The 21,453-nt window shown below is 40.7% G+C and overlaps 1 protein-coding gene across 1 annotated transcript; it reads left to right on the top strand.

Annotated features, from left to right (window-relative positions):
• The first annotated feature begins 564 nt into the window (after positions 1 to 564).
• On the top strand, positions 565 to 8,760 carry LOC117486884 (mitogen-activated protein kinase 12-like). Its single transcript, XM_034135475.1, has 12 exons — positions 565 to 683; positions 1,428 to 1,557; positions 1,775 to 1,833; positions 1,914 to 2,025; positions 2,914 to 2,943; positions 5,099 to 5,146; positions 5,230 to 5,344; positions 5,450 to 5,521; positions 6,257 to 6,336; positions 6,589 to 6,667; positions 6,754 to 6,927; positions 8,619 to 8,760. Exons 1-12 carry the CDS (start codon positions 565 to 567, stop codon positions 8,681 to 8,683), a joined length of 1,083 nt encoding a protein of 360 aa, XP_033991366.1. The 3' UTR covers positions 8,684 to 8,760.
• The last annotated feature ends 12,693 nt before the right edge of the window (positions 8,761 to 21,453 follow it).

Genomic DNA, 21,453 nt, shown 5'->3' with positions numbered 1-21,453 from the left:
GAGGGTCCAAGGAGAGAGGGTGTCGTATTCATATTCTGTACAAGCATAAAGTCCACTGAGACAACGGATAGAATGTGTGATATTGGGCTATATGAATGAACTTTGATTGATTGACTTAGGTACGATTTTGAATGCAGGTAATTTACTTGTAACAGAGTATTTTTACAATGTGTAATTGTAAAGGATCAAAGTACAGGTAGTGTGTGTACTATGCAGAAATATTACAGAAACATGCTTGCCAGAGTATTATGCGGTGTGACCTTAGGGTGGGCAGATGTTTTCTGGCTTATTCCCCACATTGTAGACACACCCATGACTAACAATGTGTGTGTGTGTGTGTGTGTGTGTGTGTGTGTGTGTGTGTGTGTGTGTGTGTGTGTGTGTGTGTGTGTGTGTGTGTGTGTGTGTGTGTGTGTGTGTGTGTGTGTGTGTGTGTGTGTGTGTGTGGGGGTGGGGGGGGGGGGGGGGGGGGGGGGGGCGCATCTCTCCGTGTTGAAGTTAAACCTGTTTGCTCTCTCGCCCCGGAGCAGCGCTCTCTCTCCTGTCCTCAGCTCTCCACTCGGTATGGCTATGCGGGCCAGGACGGGATTCTACCGGCAGGAGGTGAACAGAACCGTGTGGGAGGCTCCGGAGAGGTACCGGGACCTGAAGCAGGTCGGAACAGGCGCGTATGGAACCGTATGGTCAGTTCAACTTTACGCCTCAGAGAAATACTGATGGAATGCTGCTCTCAGCTGATTTGTAGCCACTGTTTATGCCATGTTGGACTTAAGGCAATTCTTTTCTATAAACATGTCTTATTTGTATTTTTTATTTGCAATTGGTAAGAGGCAATACAGAATTGTGAGCTACTTTATGTATATTAGTAGGCTATTTTAAGTATTTTCCAGTTGTATACATAAATCACAAGAAACGTTGAACCTATTCCTAATGCATGAGAAACAAACAATTGACCCAAAGTAAATAACCATAGATCATTTAATGACCTTTAATACCTTATTATCCTCAGATAATAACTTAAATACTTTAAATTCTATTCATTCTATAATATTCCTGCAGCGGTAGTGTGTGATATTTTGGTCAGCAGTCTCTCCACAGCTGGCTCTGCAGGGCCTCTGCATTGTGTTGTATGTATGAGGGTCAACAAAGAACCCCCCCAGTCTCATTGTTGGAAGTCGAAGACCCCGACTGAAGTGTTTAGAATCCGCCACCACATTGTCTTCATCACAAACAGAGCTTTTCCACGGCAGACCTTGTGACTTTGCCTAGCAAGAAAGGAACAAGTGTAAATGATGTCATCAACGAAGCACTGCTTCATTTAGATCCAGTTACACTTGTGGACTTCCTTATGGACATGTTTAAATGCCTGCAAATGTAACCTGTTCAGAAGCGTTCTTTGATAATAAACCTGTGTCTGTGTATTTCAGTTCAGCATGGGACCGCCGGATGGGGGCGCAGGTGGCCATCAAGAAACTTCACCGGCCCTTCCAGTCCAAACTGTTTGCAAAAAGAGCGTTCAGAGAGCTGCGACTCCTCAAACACATGAAGCACGAAAATGTAAGAATGTGCCTCACACTGACAGACAAAGAGGGACCTGTAATCTGAAGCTATACAAAACATCTTCAGTGTGAGGGTGAAGGGACTCCAGCGTGATGTAAAGGCATATTAGACAGGTTGAAGGGGAAAACTGTTTATTTGTTTCATTATAACCAAACAGTCATGAATACATTATATTTCAATCAGATTTGATGTTGACCTCATTCCTCCTGATCAGGTCATTGGGCTGCTGGATGTCTTCACTGCTGAGATCGCATTGGACCGCTTGCGTGATTTGTAAGTTCCTGTGCGTCCCTGAACGTTGATTATGAAACAGGACGAGTGGAGTGATACAAGTCCTCTTCTCTTGTCCAAAGTTACCTGGTGATGCCGTTCATGGGAACCGACCTCGGAAAGTTGATGAAGATGGAGAAACTATCAGAGGACCGAGTGCAGTTCCTGGTCTATCAGATGCTGAGAGGACTCAAGGTGAACCAACGCTGAATGCATGTCCCTCATTACTTCTACCATCAATGTGTGTGTGTGTGTGTGTGTGCGTGCATGCATGCGTGCGTGCGTACGTGCGTGCGTACGTGCGTGCGTGCGTGCGTATGTATGTATGTATGCATGTATGTATGTATGTATGCATGCATGTATGTATGTATGCATGTATGTATGTATGTATGTATGTATGTATGCATGTCAGTCCGGGCTTTGTTTTTCTTAAAAAGCCGTTGATCTGATCTACTTCAATTGCTGGGTGTATAATGACTGAAGTGTGGAGCTGTCTCTGAGAGATACAGACAGATGTTATGTGGTGTGATATGTTGACCCTGTGTAGCGTATAGACAGGGGTACAGCTTGCTGTGTGTTACTCAATACAATATTAACTGTCATAACGCTTAAGCACAGTGTGTAGAGGATGTCATGCACTGTTCAAAATAATGTTTGGGTTTAGGTCGAGTTCGGCCTACTTGCCATGGTCGTTCTTTTTAGTGACAATATAATGTACCCTAAAAATCGGTGACCTAGGGTCTGTGATTGGCTGCTTCTTGTTCAGTTGGGTCTGGTGTAAGCTTTTGCATTAAAATGACTCTGGCGTGTCATGATTGATGTTGACATGATTATGTCAGCCATATCATGACAGCTACATTGCTCAGCAGCCAGGGGAGTGCTGTTACAAGAGTGAAGTTGTATGTATAAGCCGTTTGATAAAAAAAGCTGCGCGCAGCAGTACATGCGGCCACGTAATCGCCCATCTTGAACAGGCACTGCACTATTTATGAAGAATTACAAACAAGTGAGGGTCATTTACTTGTTTTGGTGAGTAACTCACTGAGAAGTTGCTTATGTGGTCTTTGTCTCCTCTCTCCGCAGTATATCCACTCTGCAGGGATCATTCACAGGGTGAGTGAACTTTGACCTTTCAGACTCTGAGCTGTGGGGGTGGGGCTGTTGCTCTTTTTCATGTTTAGTCCCATTCATTCTGATTCCCACACAGGGAGCTCCTATTTTCAAGACAGAATGGTACGCTGAATTTTGTCATTGAAAAGTCATTTACATCTCTTTATAACTCTACCCACCCAGGTAACTGCTTACTGCATGGACAGATTGGAGTACCAGTCGAATTAGGATGGATACATCTTGAAAAATCGGAATATTCCTATATATCTTTAATGGGTGGTGGATATCTAAGCAAAAGGCTTGAATAATATCATTAAAATTAAAGGATTTCATTATAAAATTATATTAAAGGTGGGGTAGGTAAGTTTGAGAAACCGGCTCGAGATCGCTAGAATTTGAAAATACTAGGGCTGTCAAGTTAACGCGTTAATAACGCGTTAACGCAAAAAAAAATTAACGCCACTAATTATTTTAACGCGATTAACGCATGTGTATTTTTTGTCCTCGGCCGCCGTAGTTTCAGAGCGCATCGAGTTTAAAATACCATCAAGCTGATGCTGACAGCCCCGCTCCTGCTGCCCGCTTGTGGCAGACCACACTTCCACGCTCACCGGCAGGCCCGGACTGGCCATCGGGAGGACCGGGAGGGTGTGTGTATGTGTGGCGCGAGCGAAGCACACCTTACGTGTTGTTGTTAGCATCTGGTGCTAGCTAGCTGAGCTAACGGATATAAGGAGCTGTTTCAATGAAAACAGAGGAGCGACATTTCGCCGACAACTGCGCCGAGCACTTGACTTTATGCAGGTAGCCAGACAGCACACTCAGCACGGATAGTGCGCGCAACACAGCTCATACACACAGGCATATATGCCTTGAGCCGCACATAGCTCCAACGATCCATCACAGTGTCTCCACATTCACACACACACACACACACACACACACACACACACACACACACACACACACACACACACACACACACACACACAGTATTGTATTATTGTATGAGAGAGGTTCTAGGTTGAATTGAGGCAAATATTTGTAATGTTCAGAGGTTGTTGTGTTTAATATTCATGAGAATATTTGTCATTGTTCAAATGATAATAAACAAACATATAAAGCATAGTTGTCCACTCATATGTTGATAAGAGTATTAAAAACTTGAAAAATATCCCTCTAAGGTACATTTAGAACAGATAAAAAATGTGCGATTAATTTGCGATTAATCGCGATTAACTATGGACAATCATGCGATTAATCGCGATTAAATATTTTAATCGACTGACAGCCCTAGAAAATACACAACCGGAGAAAATCTGCCACTTCCTTATAGAGCCCCTCCTCCAACACACACGAACGTACACATGACCAATGAGGGCACGAGATAAGTTTGTATTCCACAGTATTCCATTCTGTGGAACTTTCTGTCCATTGAAGTTGAGAGAGCAGTCACCAACTCTGTCACTTTCCTCTTGGTCACTTGTGTCTGGTTGTAGGCTGTGATTTTCTGCAGACCCCTGCAGAGGAGTAGCATTTTGGAGGATGTCACATAGCTGAAAAAAGAGAAAACAGTAACTCAGAAAGAATTATGCTTTGTTTTATTATGTGGTATATGGACTTTGCTCAGTTTATTCTTGTTTGATATTACTGACATTCACATCTAAAATGTTCCTTAAAGGTGGGGTAGGTAAGTTTGAGAAACCGGCTCGAGATCGCTAGAATTTGAAAATACACAACCGGAGAAAATCTGCCACTTCCTTACAGAGCCCCTCCTCCAACACACACAAACGCGCACATGACCAATGAGGGCACGAGATAAGTTTGTGCCCCGATGGAAGGCTGACAGGCAGGTAGGCCATCCAGTTATTTTAGCCGGGCCGGCTAAAATGATTGGTCATGCTTTTTACAGTATTACGGCTTCCACAGATGACATTTTTTTATGGATTTTTTGTCAAAGCACTTAAGATATTCATTGCTATCGGGATGTTAAGAGCATTCCATGGAATATAACAAAAAGGGTATCTCGAGCCAGTTTCTTAAACTTACCTACCCCACCTTTAATTCTTCCTTCAAAACATGGAAAGAAAATACAGATCATTTTCTTCCAGTGACACTTCCCCTGATCTCCTCTGTCTCACATTTGTGTTTCCCACAGGACCTGAAACCTGGAAACTTAGCCATTAACCCAGACTGTGAGCTGAAGGTAAGTTCACATAAAGCAGTTTTTATGTGAACATCCCAAACACCTTCACGTTTTCATGGATGGTTCTGATTCTCCTGCTTCAGATTCTTGATTTTGGCTTGGCGAGGCAGGCCGACGCTGAGATGACCGGCTACGTGGTGACGCGCTGGTACCGAGCACCCGAGGTCATCCTCAACTGGATGCACTACACACAAACTGGTAAACTCTCCTCACAGGTTGTGTCAACAGGAGTGCATTGAAAGACAAAGACACGTTTTATAAAGCAGATTGAAAGAGAAGGCTGATGTTTGCTCTCTGTTGCAGTGGACATCTGGTCGGCAGGTTGTATCATGGCAGAGATGCTGCTGGGAAAGCCGCTGTTCAAAGGTAGTGATCGTATCCTTAAATGTCTCAAACTTTATCAATACATTATTTAGAGTAACTTTGGTATTTTTTTACCTTGATCCCATTTTCCCATGCATTTGTGTCCAAGACAATAATGATGAATTGTTGAAATTGGTCCAGTATTGAGCCTCCAGCAGCAGCCACACGGGGGGCAATGTATTCATATCTGAAATATCACAAGAGGATTGGGCCTAATCCACATGGTGAAATCAGCAAAAATATTTATCTGTGGCATTTATAATCTTTACACAATCAAACCACACTCTGACAACACCAACACTCCTATTTTCAGTCAGCTCTCACTAGATTTGAGAACGAGACTCCTCCTTGAGCAACACTTGATCACACACATTAACAAACAGACCGTACCAAGCTAAAGGTAAAGAAACTGATAATTATTCTGTAGGGTAGGTCTCTTGATGTTGTTGTTGTTGACAGCTAAAACAAGAATCTGAGACAGTCTGGGTCACTTTTAGGGGACGTACATTGACAGTGCACATCCAATACTGTGCCAATTATTTAATGAATTGTTTATTGTCCCCATTTGGTCTCCTAACAAGAAAACATGGGGAAATAGGGTCCAAGTGAATTACCTTTTTAGATATTATCACTGTTCGTACATGTTGATCGTATTCTATAACTAGCATTATAAACTGAATATGTGAATGAATATGTGAAAGGTAAAGATCCATGCAACAGATTACACTTGACCATAGCTACTGCCAGATCTGGACCAGCTCAGAGAAATCATGAAGATCACAGGAACCCCAGCTGCTGACTTTGTGGTGAAGCTACAGAGCCAAGATGTGAGTCGTACCCTGAGTTTACCCTGATGTAGTACAAACACTCCCAATACAAACACACTCACTGGCTCTTCATTTCAAATGTTGGTGCAATACGTTTGAGGAACCCTTTATGAACTTCATCATAGTGTCAGTGAAGAGTGTCAGTGTGTCATCACATCAGAACCCTGTCCACATCTAACTTCTCTGTTACTGATGCACATTTATTAGCACACCAACATTGGTCATCCTCCTCTCTACTTCCTCTCTCCACAGGCCAAAAACTACATCAGAAGTCTACCCAAAGTGCCAAAGAAAGACTTGCACTCTATTTTCTCCAAAGCCAGCTCCAATGGTAGGTAAAGGTCTTTGTCCCACAGTAAACCCTGGTGTGTGTGCACTGAACTCATGCTGACCTCGACATGTATCTCTGCACCACAGCAGTGTGTGTGTTGGAAAAGATGCTGCTCCTGGACCCCGAGCAGAGGGTGAGCGCCTCACAGGCTCTGGATCTGCCTTTCTTCAGCGAGTTCAGAGACACTGAGGAGGAGACGGAGGCGCAGCCCTACGATCAGACCATGGACAACACAGACCTGCCGTTGGACCAGTGGAAACGTAAGAGAGGGGAAGAAGCTAGTTAAGATATGTATAGTGTACATATATTACATATGCAGTGGCGGCGCCAGGGTATGGCTGGGGTAGGCTACAGCCATACCAAGAAATGGCTTAGCCCCACCATGAAAAATGATGTTAAAGTAAGCATGTCGAGAACACGGATTGCGAAAATATACCGGTCGTGTCCACAACACACAAACTGATCCTGCTGTAACAAGTGCACGTTACTGATGCAATATGGTTGAGACCATTCAGGCTTATGCTAGAAGAGGGGTGTAAGGAATAGTCTAAGTAGTGGGGGAGTTTTATACCCTAAAGGTGTGGAAATTCTCTTGCGTTATAATATCAGCGCGGCCGCGGTCAGATCAAAATGCCTCCGAATGCAATTTGAATAGACCTACAGCCAATCAGAGCAACAAAACGTTGGGTCTGCGTCATGCCTTTGATTGAGATCTGTCGGAACCGCCATTCAGTATCCCCATTGGATCTTCAACGTGTACTATCATACGTCACGTTCACAGTGATCCCTTTTTATTTACTACAAGACAAATGTGCCGTTTTATTTCATACAGTTCCATTTTGATTGAGACAGGGAAATAATCTAAACCTCACGCGTGGCGTTTCACTGTCAAGGGGGCGATATAGCGTGTATGTAATTACATTGCAAATACTGACTTGAGCCCCACCACTGTATGGGTTAGCCCTACCATAGATTACCCAACAAAAATACTCTGGAGCCGCCACTGTACATATGTCAGGGGTGTCCAAACTTTATTCACTGAGGGCCACATACAGAAGAACATACAAAGGGCGGGGCCCTTCACTAGAGGTATATTGTGACCATAAGGTAAGTTATAAGTTAGCAATATCAATCAAAAGTAGGTAAACTATGCTTGATACTTGAATATGCTTTAAGAAAAAAACAGCCTACAACACAGCTCTCTGTAGGGTTTAATTTATTGTGTTACATCCCTTAATCAGAAGCCTCAGATTGCTTATAATAAGGGGAAATATGAAGGTTCATTTCAAGCTTGTTCTGGAAATGGGCTTTTATCAACTAAGATTTGCTAGAAAATGTTTTCAATTTTAATTGACCGAATTTATTTTAAATGTGGGCTTATTAACACATGAAAACTATTGTGTAATATGTTTACATATATTTAAGAAGTACAATATAAGATAAGCACAATTTTCAGGTGCGGCAATATTCCATTATACTTTTAGAATTAGCTGTGAGGAAATTTGAACAAGGGCCGTAGGACACCCCTGACATATGTGGAATGTAATAAATGATGTTTTAGTGACAAATCTCACAAAAGATTGTACCAGAATTTAGAATTTTTAAGTTTAGGTTTTAAGTCCACTTAACGTTCACTCTCACTGCTCTTATCAATATTGTTTCACCCACAGCAGCTGTTTTAGTGAAAAGCTCTAAGTTTACTCTACCTGCCCAACAAACAGTCAGTCTGGTGAACATAATGGTCTATACGCAGCTGGAGGGCCAGACGTTTCCTCAGACAAACAGTGTCCTGTTACAGTACCTGCTGTTGGCCAGAAGAGGTCACTAAAGATCTCAGAACGTACTTGATGATTTATCATGTATTATTATTATTATTATTATACACAGAAGGTGGAACAGGAGAAAAAGCATTTGTAAGAGAAGCTGTTTAATCCTCTGCTCTGTGCTGCAGGTCACACCTTCACAGAGATACTGACCTTCAGACTGCCCAGGGACTCCAGAGAGACGGCACTTTAAGAGCACACACACACACACACACACACACACACACACACGCACACACACACACACACACACACACACACACACACACACACACACACATACACACACACACACACACACACACACATGCACACACACACACACGCACACACACACACACACACACACACACACACTCACACATACACACCTGCACCATTCTTTTCTTGTTGTTCTTGGTGCGTTTTGTAGCACTAATTGATATTCATAGTTTGTTTGAATTTTGTCTTCAATAAATGAGATTTTCTTAATTGTTAACTGGCTCAGTTGTGTTTTAATCTGTATTATTGTGGGTATGTGTGTGTCTGCATATGTGTGTGTGTGTTTGTGTGTGTGTGTCCCAAATTACTTATTATCCATCCACAACATGTTTGAACTAATATGAACTGCTACCTCTTCCTCAAAGTCAGTCCCTCCATTATGTAGCAGTCGTTCTTGTCTGTTTGCATTTGGACCATTTATTCTGATGATGGACACATGTCTGGCTTTAAGGACGAAGTCACCTGTTGAAGAGTACCAAGGGGAATTCTGGGAATTCAGGAGCGAATAATGTTCACATCAAATTAACCACTGCAAGTCACCAAAACATAAATAAAACCATTTATAACATAATTATAAAATAGTATTTGAGGTTTTTCCCTCTGAGCCGGGGCCCTGCCTGCCAGTAGCTTTGCCGATATCTGTGTTGATAGGTAATAGATTAAGAGCGGTGAATCAGCTTAGAAACAGGAAGTGCTCAAACGTTTGTGTGAGGTTATCAAATTTAGCAGTGATTCCATGTCAGCCACAGCTTGTCACAACAAATCTTACTGATAGTGTATTTAACAAACTTAAACTAGCTTTATTAAATGTCAGGTCTTTGGCAGGAAAAACATTTTTAATCAATGATTTTATCACTGAGCACAATCTCGATTTTATGTTTTTAACGGAAACTTGGATTGAACAAAATAACAGTGCAGCTGTCCCTCCCAACTTTAGTTTTATGAGTCAGGAAAGAATGCATAAGAAAGGGGGTGGAGTTGCTATTTTGTTCAATGATTCCATTCAATGCAGGAAGACATCTATGGGGACTTTGCTTCTTTTGAATATGTGGCCCTTCAGCTGAAATGCTCCTCTCGAGCTCTGTTCCTAAATATCTATAGACCACCCAAATACAGTGCAAGCTTTTTTGATGATTTTACTGAACTGCTGTCTATAGTGTGTATTGACTTTGACCGTCTAGTCATTGTTGGTGATTTTAACATCCATGTTGACAACCCCCAGGACAGAGGGGCTAAAGAACTGTTTTGTGTTCTTGATAACTATGGACTGACTCAGCATGTGGCGGAGCCCACGCACAATAAGGGGCACACTCTGGACTTAATTATCTCAAAGGGTCTGAATATCTCAAAGGTTGTGGTGACTGATGTTGCACTCTCTGATCATTCCTGTGTTTTCTTTGAGAGCTCTATTTCGGTTCACAAAAATGTTCAGAAAGAGGTAACCACAAAGCGATATTTAACTGAAAATCCACACTTGCCCCTGCTAACATCTCAGTAAATGAGCTGTTAGATCATTTTAATTCAAAAATTAAAGATGTTATAGATACCATTGCTCCAACTAAGGTAAAGGAAGTGATTGGCAAGAAAATATCTCCATGGAGAAAGGCCATGACCGTGAGAACAGAAAAAAGAGAGTGTCGAAAAGCTGAACGCAGGTGGCGAAAAACAAATCTCCAGGTTCACTTTGAAATCTATAAAGAGAGACTTGGCCTTTATAATTTGGAATTGAAAAACGCACGACAGTCTTTCTTCTCTGACATCATTACCAAAAACAACGCACGTGCCTTGTTTGCTACCGTCGACAGACTAACTAACCCCCCAGTGTCAGTAGCCTCTGAATTTCTATCCACCAGGGCGTGCAATGATTTTGCCTCCTTCTTCACTGACAAAATTCAGAAAATTAGACAAGCAGTCAGTGCCTCTGCATCAGGTACAGCAAATGTGTTTGCAAATGTGTCCACTTAAAATCAATTCAAACACCATGACACAATTCTATCAGATTAATGATAAAAACTTAGAGGACATTATTCAACTTCTGAAATCCTCCTCCTGCTGCCTTGATATTATTCCAACAGGATTTTTCAAAGATGTTTTTCCTTGCATGGCCTCAGATCTACTTCATATAGTAAACACATCTCTTCACTCAGGTATTTTTCCAGAGGCACTGAAAACTGCAGTCATTAAACCGCTCTTAAAAAAGAATAATCTAGATGCTTCAGTAATGAACAATTACAGGCCAATATCAAACATGCCATTTCTAGGTAAAATCATTGAAAAAGTAGTTTTTCAACAGTTGAGTAACTTCTTGCATTTAAATAACTGTTTTGATGTGTTCCAGTCAGGCTTTCGTCCAAACCACAGCACTGAGACTGCTCTTGTAAAGGTCTTCAATGACATCCACTTAAACACAGACAGTGGCAGAACTTCAGTGTTAGTATTATTAGATCTCAGTGCTGCGTTTGACACTGTTGACCACAACATATTACTAGACCGACTAGAAAACTGGGTGGGACTTTCGGCAACAGTTCTAAATTGGTTTGAGTCCTACTTAAAGGACAGAAAAAACTTTGTTTCTATAGGTAAATACACATCTGAGTTGACAAATATGACATGTGGGGTACCTCAAGGCTCCATCTTGGGGCCTCTTCTCTTTAACATCTACATGCTACCACTGGCTCAGATAATGAAAAACAACTAAATAAGTTACCATAGCTATGCGGATGACACACAAATTTACGTAACAATTTCACCAGGAGATTATGCTCCAATTCAAACACTGAGTAAGTGCATTAAACAAATCAATGAGTGGATGTGTCAGAACTTTCTCCAATTAAACAAAGATAAAACTGAGGTAATGGTTTTTGGAGCCAAGGCAGAACGTATAAAAGTTAGCGCTGAGCTTCAGTCTGCAATGTTCAAAACAACAGATAAAGCCAGAAATCTAGGTGTAGTCATGGACTCTGACCTGAGTTTCAACAGTCACATTAAAACAGTTACTAAATCAGCCTACTATCACCTAAAGAACATATCTAGGATTAAAAGACTAATGTCACAGCAGGATTTGGAAAAACTTGTCCATGCTTTTATCTTCAGTAGACTCGACTACTGTAATGGTGTCTTTACAGGTCTCACTAAAAAATCTATTAGAAAGCTGCAGCTAATTTAGAACGCCGCTGCTCGAGTCCTCACTAACACTAAGAAAGTGGATCACATCACTCCTGTTCTGAAGTCCTTACACTGGCTTCCTGTGTGTCAAAGAATAGATTTCAAAATATTGTTGCTGGTTTATAAAGCTTTGAATGGTTTAGGCCCAAAATACATGTCTGACCTACTGCTAAATTATGAACCATCCAGAACTCTCAGGTCTTCAGGGACTGGTCAGCTTTCTGTCCCCAGAGTCAGAACTAAACATGGAGAAGCAGCATTCAGTTATTATGCTCCAAATATCTGGAACAAACTCCCAGAAACCTGCAGGTCCGCTGCAACTCTTACTACTTTTAAATCCAGGCTGAAGACTTTTCTTTTTGCCGCTGCTTTTAATTGAACTATTCACATCTTAAACTGCACTGTAACTTTTATCCATGTATTTTTTCTTTTAATGTTTATTTTATTATCTTTTCTTTTTAATGACTCATTTTAAATGCCATTTTCTTAATGTCTTCCATTTTTGTAAAGCACTTTGAATTGCCTTGTGTTGAAAGGTGCTATATAAATAAACTTGCCTTGCCTTGCCTTGATGTTGCCATCTTGTATATACATTTTTCCAATATAAAATTCCAATACACCTCTATAATGAACAGATCTGAGACATGCCCCTATTTGTGTCTCATGCCATTATGGTATTTGTAAGAAATCCCTCTCTTTAGAATTGCTTTTATGTGATACTACTTTTAGTCGTATTTTATTTTTCATTTATTCTCATTCTATGTATTTCTATTTTATTATTTGCTCTGTTTTTGTATGTATTCTCATGTTTAGTTGAATTTTTGAATTCACTTGTTGTCCGTGTGTTTGTATGTTAAAGCATAAAATAAAGTGTATTATTATTATTATTGGCCGTCCTACATATATTACTCAAACGCTGAAATGGACTCCAGGCCAGAAGCCAAAGCACTGCTGCTCTGTAATCCTCCACTAACCCTTTCAATGGATGAGAAAATCTACAAACACTTGGGGTGAAACTGTGAGTCACATTCTAAGGAACTGATCAGCCATTCTTTAACATCAATGGAGTTTCATAAGAGTGATTAATATGTTTCTGCTCAGCTCTCTCTGATAAGAGCTGTTTGCCCGCTGACTTTGACTGACTTTGACTTTAGAGCGGACTGTTTCCTGGGAGCTGAACACTTCAGATTGTTATGGGACAATGGATCATACCTACACATCTAAAAAAAATGGGAGGAAACTGGAATCACTGCAGACTGCTGATGCTGCTGTTTCTGACAGGTAGTACAGGGATCTTCATTCTGAAAAAAATCTATTGTTATCTATGAAAAATATGGCACAGTGTCAGAGTGCTGCATTCAGATTTAATTTGCTGTTGGGAAACGTTTTTTTTAGTGGGGAGACTCTTCAGTTAGTTCCACCTTCATCAGCTACAACAGTAAATGCTTCTTACAATTCAAAAATATTAAACATACTACATCATCTTTTTACTCATACTATTTCGGTTTTGCTCTTCACGCTGTTTCAACGCAGTCTCACGGCATTTCATGTTATAGTCACGAAATTAATTGAATCTATTGATTCGTGTTCACCAACACGAATTTTGCATTTTTTTCGTGTCTCACAGAACGATTTTAAAAGCAATGTATTTCTATTGGTAGTATGTTTCGTGCCTGCACCACGTCTTTTTGTCCTGTCGGGTCTTGGAATACCAGAAGCTGTGTGGTTCATAAAAACATTTTCTTACTCAATATCTTACCCTAAGCCTAACCCTATCCCTTTTATTTTAAATTGTATAATGTCTGAGTTTGAAACATACCACCAATATAAATACATTGCTTCTAAAATCGTTCTGTGTCAGAATACTGAAATCTGTATTTTTTTTAATCTCTTTTTCCTTCAAATTCGTTATTATTTACATTGCTTTTAAAATCGTTCTGTTTGATACGAAAAAAATGCAATTATGGAATAACTTACATTGAAAGTTAAAAAGTTAGCAACCCGACTGAATACTGTCAGTTACACAGCCTGTAAGATGTACTAACATTAGCCACAGTAAGCTAGTGGTCATGTCAGACCATGTGAGGCAGCACTGAGCCTGGTGTGTTTTTATCACTTATGGATTTACCATATTTAATTGCAAATGATCCTCTTTAAATAGTTATTCAGCCAATAGTTGAGAGATTTCTGAGCGTTTTAGCAATATGACATCCTTTTCTGCTGACGTGTGATACATGGCTCAACCAAGATTAATCTGTTGACTTGCAAGGTAGCTGATTTTATCCGCAGCACTTTTATGTATTGTGTCCGCGTTTGCTTAAAATCGACCATCAAAAATTCCTCTTGACCTCAAAAATTAAAACAGTCCAACTCACACACCACTTTAAACAATGAGGAATAAAGTGATACAATGGAGCTCCAACTTGTACTCTTAAGTTGGGATGGCTGTTAAAATAGTATTTTCAAGGCCAAGAATAAACTTTGGTTCATAAAACTAATGTTTAGCTGACAATGGAATATGTTTTATTGACCGTAGTTCTTCAGCCGGGACTGTCCGCAGACGGGGAGGAGCCTGAACTAGATGATGACGATAATAGTAAGTGATTTTACATTCAAATAAACAATACGACTTATATTAAACTTATCTGTTAAAATGTGTATGTCCAGATACTTAACATGTATTTCATTTCATCTTCATTTTAGTAGGATATCTGTAAAAAAGTGAAACACCGTCCCTTCACACTTCACGGCCTTTACACTTAAAGTCTGACAACAACCATCATGACAGAAACTTGCACTCTGAGTCTGACGTCTTTTATAATTTCATTAGGGAGCACAAATTTGCAGTTCTAGACTAAATGAAGTTGTCAGCCAGGGAAAATGTTGTTTTTGGCCCTCTAATTTTGTTAAAGCGGATAAATAAATAAGATATTGTCTATTCAATCCTGAGAAGGTTTAAAGAGAACAGATTTTGTCCTGATAAAGAGGAATCATCACGAAGAATTCCACGTCCACTTTATAATGATGGAGGTCAATTTAAATATAGAGCAAGCAACACTACAACCACATTTGGAAAAACGCCATCATTTATTGATTTCAATCACCAATTTGTCCTTAACAGGGACATACACACACACACACACACACACACACACACACACACATACACACACACACACACACACACACACACACACACACACACACACACACACACACTGATAACTGAGTGTTAACATTTTCAGGAGTGGAAATCAGCTGTGTGATCGTGGGTCCGGACTACGTGACGGTGGGAGTGCCAAGCAGCGTTGAGTGTCTTTCCAACTGCAAGGCATGCACCTTCTCCATGTCTCTGGACAGTCAGAGGGCCCAGGGCCAGGGCAGCGTGCTGGCCTTCACTGTGAGCAGTTGGGTGGGGGTCCTAACGGTCACATGCACCGCAGCAGAAGACGGGAAAGGGGGGTCTGCCAACGCAACCAAGAAACTGCAAGTGTTAGGTAAGAGATGGTTGATTTTTTTTTCTAAGGTTACAACCCTGAAGGATTGACTTATATCTACCACTTCTGTTCTGTTCTTTATTTTTTTCCTAGTTTATTCCACTCGTGGCAATTATTATAAAACAAAACATGTACATTTAAGCAGAGAAGAAAGTCTTATTGTACCCCTTACTCAGAGATAGATGGTCTTTCAATCAGCTGCTATCTAATACTTATAGTAACATGAAACCAAAAGCACGATCAAAAGTCAACACAACAATCTACCATCAGAGAAACAGGTCCAAGGACATCTTCATACTGTCTAATTATTCTGTCTTATACATTCATCCTAAAGATGTCCATTCAGCCCTTTAAATCATTAGGTTGTGGTAACTTCCACAGTTTAACTGCTTTCATTTTAATCTGCTTTAAAGTGCAAACTGATGCTTAAAGTTACACTTCCTTCAGTGTTGCTCATCCTTTGGAGTTTAAACACATTTGTTTTGTATATTTTCTGGCAGTTTTCTGTTTCTTGCTTTATGCCCAACTAATGAAGTCTGTAATTCAATTCAATCATTAAGTCTTAACAGCCTTGACTCAATAAACAGTGTGTTCTCTGGGATGTGCATAATGCTAAATGCTCACTGCTTTGTTCTGCATTGTTAATAAAGGTTTTAAGTTACCCATATATGTGTTGCCCCACACTTCAACACAGTCATTTGAATATGTCAAAAATCAATGAACAATAGAACATTTGAAATACTCACATCTGTCTTTCTCCCCTCAGATGGACCGGCCAATGTTTCCATCACAGGCCCCAGTCTGCTGCACGAATCGTTGAGCCACACCTACAGCTGCCATGCCCAGTGTCGGCCATCTTGTACGTATGCCTGGAGGACAGATGAAGGCCCGTGGATAGGTGGGCAAGGAAATGTACTTTCTATCACTCCTCAGGAGATGGACAAGTCCAAAACTCTTCTCTGCAAAGCCACCAACAGTGTGTCTGGGCTTTTCGTCGCTGCTACCCAAAACATAACGGTGACATGTAAGTCAAGGATTCGGATTTGCTAGTTGAAGGTCCTTTACCTGGGTAAAAAATTTCCACTAATATTAAATAATCAAAAATTAACAAGTCTTTCTCTGATCTATCCTCGCTACCTTTCTCTCAGATGGTCCCTCAGAGATGCAGATCACCGGTCCAGACGTGATATCTATTTCAGAGAAGCAGCAGTTTGTGTGCTCTGCTGAATGCCTGCCTTCCTGCCGCTACATGTCGTCTGTCAACAGTCAGACTGTGAGGGGCAATGTGATGGAGGTGACCGTGGATCATCCCCTCAAATCTGTCACTCTCAAGTGTGAGGCGCAAAACACGGCTTCAAGGAAGAAAGCTACAGTCACAAAAACTATACACATATCAGGTAGATTTAATCTGACCCAACTTTCTTCAATTAAACAAAGATAAAACTGAGGTAATTGTTTTTGGAGCCAAGGAGGAACGTATAAAAGTCAGAGCTTCAGTCGGCAATGTTCAAAACAACAGATAAAGCCAGAAATCTAGGTGAATTTCAACAGTCACATTAATACAATTACTCCATGCTTTTATCTTCAGTAGACTGGACTACTGTAATGGTGTCTTCACAGGTCTCACTAAAAGATCTATTAGAAAGCTGCAGCTAATTCAGAAGGCCGCTGCTCGAGTCCTCACTAACACTAAGAAAGTGGATCACATCACTCCTGTTCTGAAGTCTTTACACTGGCTTCCTGTGTGTCAGAGACTTCAAAATACTGCTGCTGGTTTATAAAGCACTGAATGGTTTAGTGCCAAAATACATTTCTGACCTCCTGCTAAATTATGAACCATCCAGAACTCTCAGGTCTTCAGGGACTGGTCAGCTTTCTGTCCCCAGAGTCAGAACTAAACATGGAGAAGCAGCGTTCAGTTATTATGCTCCAAATATATGGAACAAACTACCAGAAACATGCTGCTGATTTTTATTTAACTATTCATATCTTACTCTGCACTGTAACTTTTATTCATGTATTTTTTACATTAGCTTGTTTTATGTTTTTTTTTTAATTCTCTTTGCTTTTTAAAGACTGTTAAATGCTATTTCACAGTGTATTTCTTAATGCTCTTAATGTCTTTCATTTTTGTAAAGAAGTTTGAATTGCCTTGTGTTGAAAGGTGCTATATAAATAATCTTGCCTTGCCTTACACACTGAACAAACTGAAACGTTGACTTGAATTAAATGTATTGTCAACGGATTTCACCTAACTGTATTAGGTTAGTAGAAAGCAATAACTTTATTAAACTTAATAGTATTGCTTTCAACTAACCTAATACAGTTATGTGAAATCTGTTGACATAATACATTTAATTGAAGTCAATGTTTCAGTTTCTTCAGTGCACCTCACATCAGACTAACCCTGTACTCCACCTGGTTCTTGTCCTTGTCTCCAGGGTCGTTCCGCAGCGTGTCCTCTCGTCCTGAGGAGAGCTCTGTGCTGCTGGCCTTCATCCTCTCTGCTGTGCACACTGTGACCGCACTGCACTATGGGAGCTCACTGCTATAGCAATTGACAATTATCCAAGCAACCAAGGACATTTTTGTTTTACATTTTGAAATGCTTTTCATAACCCTCCTGTCGTGTTCTGGCCCAATCTGACCGATATTCTACTTTCATCAATCATAAATATTGTGTTTTACATTTGATCTCTTCAAGGCCTATTGATATCCTCCACAGTAGGTATTTGAGGATATAAAGTTGCTGATCACCACTTCCATTGAATTTTGAGTAACAAGATGGCCGCCATAGGAAATGAATGGGTAACCCTACATTATGTTCATCCCGAAATTAATCTATTGATTCGTGTTCACCAACACGATTTCGCCATTTTTTTCGTGTCACACAGAACGATTTTAAAAGCAATGTAAATAATAACAAATTAGAAGGAAAAAGACATTTAAAAAAATACAGATTTAAGTATTCTGACACAGAACGATTTTAGAAGCAATGTATTTATATTGGTAGTATGTTTCGTGCCTGCACCAAATAATAACAAATTAGAAGGAAAAAAAGATGACATAAAATACAGATTTCAGTATTCTGAGGCTCTGAGCCATTTCTTTTCCTCACTGACGGCAAAAAAACTCAGACATTATACAATTTAAAATAAAAGGGATAGGGTTAGGCTTAGGGTAAGATATTGAGTAAGAACATGTTTTTATGAACCACACAGCTTCTGGTCTTCCAAGACCCCGACCGGACAAAAAGACGTGTTGCAGGCACGAAACATACTACCAATAGAAATACATTGCATTTAAAATCGTTCTGTGTGACACGAAAAAAAGGTGAAAATCGTGTTGGTGAACACGAATCAATAGATTAAATTAATTTCGTGACTAATAACACGAAATGCCGTGAGACTGGGTTGGTTCATCCATCAACAACCATGCTAATTTTAGAATACATTTTCAGTGTCTTTTCACTGCAGGTATTCATGTAAACCAGTAGTCTGAGATATTGTTTACAGCTTAAAAGGGTGTTCAATAAAATAAATAAAATTAATGGTTTTTGTGTTAATGTAAGAGCACTTCAAACAGACGGGGAACACCAAAGTAAGGGGGGAGAAATTAACAGGATGGGACTTAGCAGTTGTATTCTATTTCCTATCATTTGGTACAATTATTTTAGATATAATAGCATTTATAGACTTATTGTTCTCACATCATAAAGACTCATTGTGTTTCTGTGTCTCTGACACGTCCTTCTCTCTGTGAATTCATTTGTCAGGTATACTGGAGAATGGTTGACTCATACTGCATACTGTTCTTTTTCATCTGTGTCTCATGTTGACTGTAGGTCCAACCCTGTTTGCACTTCCTGGTGAGAGGCTTAGAAAAGCACTTCAAAATCAAAGTGTGCATTGAACATGTGATGTCAGAGTGTGTTGACTTTAAACTGCTCCCCCCTATGCCTCTCTACGCTTGTATCCACACGCACACACTCAAGAATCCTACAAACCAGACTTCTCTCATGCACACAGCCCAGAGCCCACGATCAGACATGTTCTCTGTGTGGATGCTTCTCCCTTGATCACCCGTCACGCCACCCCAACTTGTCTCTTTTCACCTGTGTTGGTTGACTGAATAAACAAAGAAAAAATGAATACATAAATGTGTTGACTTATAAAGATATTTACCACAAGACCACCTAGGTACAAAATAATCATAATACGGATTTCTTTTTAGAAATGCCAGTATGTGTAGTGGTGTACATTCTGGAAGTAGCAGACACAGTATCAGTATGTAGTGTCTCTACTTTAAAGAGTCCTCTCCTGCTGATGTTCAGGTGTATATCAGTATGTCTCTACTTTAAAGAGTCCTCTCCTGCTGATGTTCAGGTATATATCAGTATGTAGTGTATCTACTTTAAAGAGTCCTCTCCTGCTGATGTTCAGGTGTATATCAGTATGTAGTGACTCTACTTTAAAGAGTCCTCTCCTGCTGATGTTCAGGTGTATACTGTATCAGTATGTAGTGTCTCTACTTTAAAGAGTCCTCTCCTGCTGATGTTCAGGTGCATATCAGTATTTAGTGTCTCCACTTTAAAGAGTCCTCTCCTGCTGATGTTCAGGTGTATATCAGTATTTAGTGTCTCCACTTTAAAGAGTCCTCTCCTGCTGATGTTCAGGTGTATATCAGTATTTAGTGTCTCCACTTTAAAGAGTCCTCTCCTGCTGATGTTCAGGTGTATATCAGTATGTAGTGACTCTACTTTAAAGAGTCCTCTCCTGCTGATGTTCAGGTGTATACTGTATCAGTATGTAGTGTCTCTACTTTAAAGAGTCCTCTCCTGCTGATGTTAATGTGTGTATCAGTATGTAGTGTCTATGGGACATGTCTCTTTAATATTCCAAAAGTTATTTTCACCCTCTGTCTGAAACCAGATCCCAGTCTGCTCTGATTGGTTAGCTGGCTGGCTCCCCTTAGAGATTTCCCGCCCCTTACCTTATCACGTACAATGTGTTGGAGCGCTTGCCAATAGAAGTGAATGATTGATACATAGTGATGTCACTATGTTGCAGGAGTAAATAAAGGAGTCCAATGGGTAAGTTTCAGGCAGGGGGGGGAGTGTGGGAGAGAAACTCCCAATGGCCTGAACTTGGGGTCTGAGTGATAATGTTAATGAATGATTGTTACGAACTCAGACACTTAGGATGTAGGACCCAATTGCACGACCCGGGAGAAAGAGGTAAAGTATTAGTAAGATACTTTATTTTCCAAAATACAGCAATGAACAACAAAAAAGGTAACTATCAAATCTCTAACCGAGATGACAAAAATAGAGGAACAAAATGAAAGCGCTCACGTAGTGAGGAATCAAACTTTACAAGAGTACAAGGAGCATAGACCTGACCATAGCAAGAGACAATACGAACTGACAAAGAACACTTGGGAGACAGGGGAATATAAGCACAGGGTAACTAGACACAGGTGGGACCAATCCGGGGCGGGGCTGACATTGATGAGCACAGGAGACACAGGTGAAAATAATCAGGAAGCCTGGAATGAGAGAAAGCAAACGTAAATAACATGCATCTCTCTAGCATTTCTGTCGGTGCACAACAGTACCCCCCCCTCTAGGGCCAACTCCTGATGGCCCAGGCTGATTGTAAAAATCGTGGATAAGCGTCTTGTCTACGATAAATGACGCAGCTACCCAGCTTCTAGCCTCAGGACCGTAACCCTTCCAGTCTACCAGGAATTGCTTCCCCCTCCCCCTATTACGGACCTCCAGTAGCTTACGGACCTTGTAAACCTCACCCCCTTCAAAGAACTCGGGCGGTGGAGGGGGCTTGGAGGCGGGAACAAGTGTGCTCTCGCACACCGGCTTGATTTTACTGACGTGAAACGTCGGATGTACTCTCATAGTTCTGGGGAGTTGCAAGCGTACAGACACCGGGTTGATGACTCTGGACACCGGGAAAGGACCCACAAATCTCGGAGCCAGTTTCTTTGAGGCGACATGGAGTGGTAAGTCCTTAGTGGAAAGCCA

The sequence above is a fragment of the Trematomus bernacchii genome, unplaced genomic scaffold (genome assembly GCF_902827165.1).
Source record: "Trematomus bernacchii unplaced genomic scaffold, fTreBer1.1, whole genome shotgun sequence".
Classification (NCBI taxonomy): Eukaryota; Metazoa; Chordata; class Actinopteri; order Perciformes; family Nototheniidae; genus Trematomus; species Trematomus bernacchii.
This window is presented reverse-complemented; position numbering and strand designations above follow the sequence as displayed.

Excerpts from the sequence above, each read along its gene's own strand:
- LOC117486884 (XM_034135475.1), top strand. The coding sequence starts at position 565 with ATGGCTATGCGGGCCAGGACGGGATTCTACCGGCAGGAGGTGAACAGA. Across the intron at positions 1,558-1,774 it reads AACACATGAAGCACGAAAAT|GTCATTGGGCTGCTGGATGT; the intron begins GTAAGAATGTGC and ends CCTCCTGATCAG. Across the intron at positions 2,026-2,913 it reads AGATGCTGAGAGGACTCAAG|TATATCCACTCTGCAGGGAT; the intron begins GTGAACCAACGC and ends CTCTCTCCGCAG.